Genomic DNA, 6000 nt, shown 5'->3' with positions numbered 1-6000 from the left:
GTTTGTTTTAAAAAAATCCCTTATTTTGATAAGCTCTGATGTGGGCAGTTTGTTCTGGGTGAGGTGCACTATCACAATAGCAAAGCTGCAGTAAGAATGAAAAAAATGAAAAGGGAAGCCCAGCCTTAAAATTTAATGAACTTCATCATCATTTTACAGTAAGGCACCACTGACCACACTTCTGCATGGAGTTGTTTGAATAATCAATGCCTGCCAGTGTTTTCAGAATATATGTCAGGACTCTGTCTGTGAGGATTCCGAGTGCTTGAAGGCATGGATTCCTAACACCACTACTCTCAGGGCACTGGCCTACTACAAGTACTTTGGGGGGGTTTAGAGGACAGATTTCCCTACACAGCCGCACTGATGTCTGTTGCATTTGCAGGCTGCACACTCCTGACTCCTTTGTTTTTGTACTTGTGGACAACTTAAAAACAAACTTCAAATCAAAGTCAAGTACTGTAATTTAGAGTTAAAGGTTGTAATTTTGTTATTATGACTGACATGACAGTTACCTAAGTGGCTTTGGATTCTTCATTTGAATTTTGTCTGGAGTAGGCACTATTGTCCTGTTCAGGAGCGTTTTCTCTGCCTGGAGCTTAGTTAACTGGCAATGCCACCAAGCGCACTGTACATACCAGGAGAGGTTTGGGTGAGTCTCACAAATACTGAGGGCAGAAAGTACTTTCAGCTTCCCTGCCATTTTGTCTATGACCTGCCCTACTCCAAGATGATGGAGTGAAGTCAGTAGGAGGACAGTAGGAGAAGAAAAAAATCCAACCAGTTAAAACATTTTCTTTTCAACATTGGACTGTTAAATGGTAATGTTCTTTTTTTTATTTATTAACACATCTGATGAAAATCAGGGTCCCCACACTACTAGGTGCAAGGAAGAAACCAGTTCACAGTGTAGACGGACTGGCAGGGAAAAGTACAGCAGCTCAAATGAAAAGGTTTACCACCTTTAATTACAATTTGTGCAGATATTTCAATGGATAAAACAGTAGCACTTGATGTTAGAACATGACACATTTCCCCCAAAGTTTGCAATTACTCACAAGAGTTGGGCAAACATTAGCTGTTAATTTTCCAGCTTTACAGTTCACTTCTAAAATTTCAGATGCCAAACACAACCTTAAATAAGACACTGAGAAAGAGGGGCAGACACCAGCTGCAGACGGCCACCACAAAGCATTCAATCTGATCATCTGGAATTATCCGCTAGTGGAGTCAACATTAGGATTCATGTAATATGGATACAAAACGCAGACCCTCACAAGGCGTCATCAGTAAAAGAAATTGTCAAGCGCCATTTTGCTAACCACTCTCTCATCCCCTCACCTTTAGCCTTTGGTGCAATGGCATGTTTCAGTACCATACAAGAAGCAAGCAAGTGTGTGTGTGTGTGTGTGTACCTTGTTTCCTTGAAGTATACTGTTGGCTGATTTCAGTTCAATTGACTGTCACTAAACCTTATAGTTCACACAAGAAAAAAGGGTCTTAATTCAAAAGAAGTCAGTACTGCCGGGTGTAGAAGAAAAAGATTTGACAGACCATACTCAGTGAACCTGGAAAATGGTGGTTAAACCAGTGATGATGATGATGATACCTTACAGTACAATGTACAGTATTTGCTGCCAGCTCTGCTGATGCAGAAATATCACAAATTTAGCAGCAGCATAGTGCATGGCTAAAAAACACTTATTACTGAATAAATCAGTTGTAACAAACAACAATGGTGTTGTTAGCTTCTTAAAGCTTCTTGTAATGGTGTGTTCAGAGAAGGGCATTATGTGAAACAGACTGTTGGACTTGCTGGTGGCTTTTGTGTGTTAAGGCTAGTGTTCTTTGATAACTTTCCTAAACATATGCACAACGTCCCAGGCTTTTTCATTTATTTGTATTGTACATGCATCTCATTCAATTGTGAAATGAATATTTGTGACACTCACTCTTCTGTACAAGGCCATAATTCAATCACGGGAGATTTTTTTAAATCCTACAATCTGATAACTACAAACATCCAGAATATTAAAATACCTTCACGCATCACGTACGTACACAGAACAGGCAACCTTCAAGAAACAAATCCCAGAGATTAAAAGCATTCGAAACATAATTTCCTAGAGTATTTGGAAACACTTTAGTTTAGGTACTGGAAAAATGCACCTATTACTCATTTTTACTTATGTAGAAAAACCTTAACAAAGTCTTCTTTTGGTCTGATAAAACATCAGTAAATAGGTTATTCATCTCTGTACTGTGTGACATATTGACAGGATGGTAAAATTATTATGAATGATTCCCAGGTCTTGTAATGAAGTATCAAGAGAAATATGCCTCACTTAAGCCACCACTGACCATTCCAAAGAAGTTATTTTATTAGGTTACATTGCTTAGATGAATAACCACTTTACTGTTGCTTTCTAAGTTTTATTAACACCAGAAGAAGCCAGGAGCTAATCCTAGACTGAACAGGCTAGTCTCAAAAGACACATTGAGCATGAATGTGAAATCGCAGTAAACCTGACAAAGAAGGTGGCACAGCCAGGGAAGAGGTGACCAGAATGGAGAAGAGCCACTGTATTCAGATAGCAGTAGCAGCAACTTTAAAGCTCACCCTGTGAAGGTGAGAACACTACAAATACGCTACTCTAATCCAAACAAGAACTGCAGCTGTAGGCATAATGATTTGACAGGAAAAGACTGCATGACAGTTAAAGTAACCTGTCAGAACATGAAAGTTGGTAAAATTAAGAGTGTACTGTACTGTACATACAAACAAAGACATACTTGTGGAGAGAATACTATACTAGCAAACAAATTATGAGTCATTCACGGTAAAACCTCAAACAGTGCAAGGTTCTTAAAGCATTTTTAAAAATAAAATGTTCTAACATTTTGTCTCTTCAGATTCCCACAATTAAATACAAGAACTTTGCCAAAGGGTAACATTTTACTTATTAAAGTTTTTTTAAAATTTGCTTTGTACTTGAAAATGATGTTTAAGTTATGCTAAACGTACTGCAATATTAAAGGTTCATGTTAAAAGTGTTTTAACATTATTTCTTGAAAGCAAGTCTGGGAAGCCTGGCTTCATTTCCCAGCTCAGTTTCTCTGTGGAGTTTGAACGTTCTCCTTGTGTTGATGTGATTTTTCATCTGGTACTCCTGTATCCTCGCACACCTCAAAGCACCATTTAGGAACCTGGTCTTAATGTGCGAGCACGGGTCTCTGTGTCCATGTGTGTCCTCCAATGGACTGGTGTCTCATTGAAGTGTTGGCTTCTGCCCAAGCACTCAAAGCTGGCAGCCTGGGATGTAGCTCTCTGTGCTTTCGTACTCAAGCACTGATAGTAGTGTATCATTTTGGAAACTGACAGGATTGAAATTACTAGTTGATTAATGTTAATCCAATGTGAATACTCTTGGAAAAGAATAAAAAAAACTGATAACTGAATGTTAGAGAACAGTATAGTTTGTTGTATTGACACTTTCTTTCGTATGTGGACTATGGATTCTTCTCACAGAGAATGAAATGGCCAAGTCTAAACAAATCCAAACTTCACAGTCTCTCTGGTACATGTTATTTATGTCACAGCAGCAGCTTTCTGCACCCTGGATTTCAGATTTCCATGTATTCATGTGTGCCCATGTGTACTGAAGACAATCAAACTTACATTTATTTAACAAACCTAAAATCCCTTCCTACAGTTGCACATTTTTAAAGGAGTCATCTGGCTTTCAGAATTGTTGCATGATTATAAGGAATGAAACTTATCAAAAGGCTCTGTATTTTTAAAATCCCTGAATTCCGAATCAAGTATTATTCACATGCACTATGCATTAAAAAATGTACAACTTTAGTAAAATTTTAAAATTGGATTAATTACTTAAAATATTAATTATAAGTCAATGCCACATTCAATAAACACAGACAGATATAGTGTTAAGATTTTGAAATCTGTGGAACTTCAAACTTTTTTTTTTTTTTATAAACAAAGTGCAGAGTCAATTCTGTTATTTTTGTAGCAAAGTAAATATTCCTTCAAGTACCTGTTATAGCAATATTGTTGTTTATGAAACAAAATATCAATGTATAACAATATACTTTTTCTCCACACTTTGATATTGAAGCCATGCAGTAAAAAATAACAAATCCTAAACATATTTGCCTACATAATTAAATGTAATTTTTCTTTTGCCCCATGTGCCCAAGCCTGGCACGATTTGAATCACTTTTTTTTCTTCAGATGTTTTTGTAGCTTCAACATTCTAATCTACATGATGGTATGTAATTTATTAATGGCCTTAATATGCACGTCTGAAAAAAAAAATAAAAAATCTTCTAACAGATACCCATATAGTGTAACTGAGCATCATTCCATCAAGTTTGTCTCCCGAAGTTCATTGATGTGCTCCAGCATTCCCTCGGGTTTCTGGTCTTGCGGTAACTGAGGAGCGGATGTGCTTTTCAGACAAACACAGTGCAAACAGTCTTCAACATTGTGCGTGAAGAGCCGCCGACAGGGATGGAAATACTGATAAAAAGCGAGCATGAAAATGACACCTAAAACGTAGGCCACCATAAGTTGTGCAACCAATAAAGGTGAGCAAAAATACTCATAGATGTCTGTTTTGTAAAAATACCAGAGTGTGATGAGGACAGCATTCTCCACAAACCGTACAGAATAGTATATAGCTAGTCGACCCCAGCTCTGAGATTTTTCTATCAAGTCCTTGTCTGCCAGATTTAGCTGCACTGCTGACCAACAGAAAACATTTATGCCAGCATAAAGGAAAGTCACTAAAGAAAGCACAAAGGCGGTGCCTACTTTACTAAAGTTCTTTTCAACATTCTCCGGGAATGGCGCCTTTTTCCTCCAGAACTCCACCCATGGAAGGAAGAAGAGAAACAGTAAATTAATTAAACCAATTGGGACTATCCAGTATTTCAGGGCAGTGCTGAAAAGTACTATCACAGTGACACGTGTGGCAATTTCTGTAGCCCGCCACATTACTATACACAAATAGCCCAGTGGCTGCAGAACAAGTTTGTAGTCATCATATTTAATCTGGATGGCCAAAATGGTGCAGACCAAGGCTCCATATGTAACAGAAATCAGAGACAGTGACATCAGGGCAACTGAAAAAGAAGAAAAAAAAAAAACATTTGTTTGAAACTGTTTATGGTTCTTCATGTCAAGAAAAATAGTTACACTCGCCATCAACCTGAAATGAATCTAAATAATACTGAACCTGGGAATTAGGAAACTAGGTGCAAGAAAAATCTGCAGCTACTATGGCCCTGCTGGACCGTGGTTGAGGATCCCTGGTCTACATCAACCATCAGCAGAGTATGATACGAGAGTTTTGGAAATCAATGGGCAGTCCTGAACAAGCTTGGACAGCATGGAGTCATGCATGTTCAGTATGCATGGTCTTCCTATGTTGCTGTGGTTTATACTTCACGCTCAGAACGTGTACACATCATGGCTACCACACATTCCCAACGTTCATTTGACACGTCCTTTGAGCACGTCCTCAGAAAGTAACACAATGCGTGTGCGAATTGTAGTACCAGCAAAAAATTGTGGGGCACAGTGTATTCAAATTGGAACGTGACATCAGAGCGTCTCTTTTCTATCAACATATGACAGCAAGCCACTTTGCAGATCCTACAGGACATACAATGTATTCATGGTGCTTTTTGTTTTCAAGTGTTGAATATTCCCCAACGTAATGACGCAATAACTTTTAAAGGTCGGAAATATGGAAGCGTATTTGAGCCACAGAGAAAAAAAAATTAGGGGCGCAGAGAAAAGATCTATTTTGTGATTAAACTGGAAATTTTGGCTTTAATCTCAAAGTTTCCACTTTAACTGTGTAGTTTGTCATTAAAGTAGACTGTCGTAAACGATATCTTAAAACCGACCCAGTGCTACGTACTTCTGGGGCTTCCTTGTGTACTGACAGCAGTGACAGGCAGCAATTGCCACAT

General features: G+C 38.2%; 1 protein-coding gene across 3 annotated transcripts in view; it reads right to left on the bottom strand.

Moving 5' to 3' along the window:
* Positions 1 to 809: 809 nt before the first annotated feature.
* The window catches only part of xkrx (XK related X-linked), a 29753-nt gene continuing 24562 nt past the window's right edge, over positions 810 to 6000 (bottom strand). For all 3 annotated transcript variants that reach the window (XM_039766039.1, XM_039766038.1, XM_039766040.1), the window contains exon 4: positions 810 to 5145. In XM_039766039.1, coding sequence (XP_039621973.1) covers positions 4379 to 5145 — 767 coding nt within the window. In that variant the 3' untranslated portion in view covers positions 810 to 4378. The remainder of the gene's footprint in view (positions 5146 to 6000) is intronic.

The sequence above is a fragment of the Polypterus senegalus genome, chromosome 10, assembly GCF_016835505.1.
Source record: "Polypterus senegalus isolate Bchr_013 chromosome 10, ASM1683550v1, whole genome shotgun sequence".
Taxonomy (NCBI): domain Eukaryota; kingdom Metazoa; phylum Chordata; class Cladistia; order Polypteriformes; family Polypteridae; genus Polypterus; species Polypterus senegalus.
The sequence above is the reverse complement of the archived record's forward strand: the minus strand, read 5'-3'. Positions and strand labels throughout refer to the sequence as shown.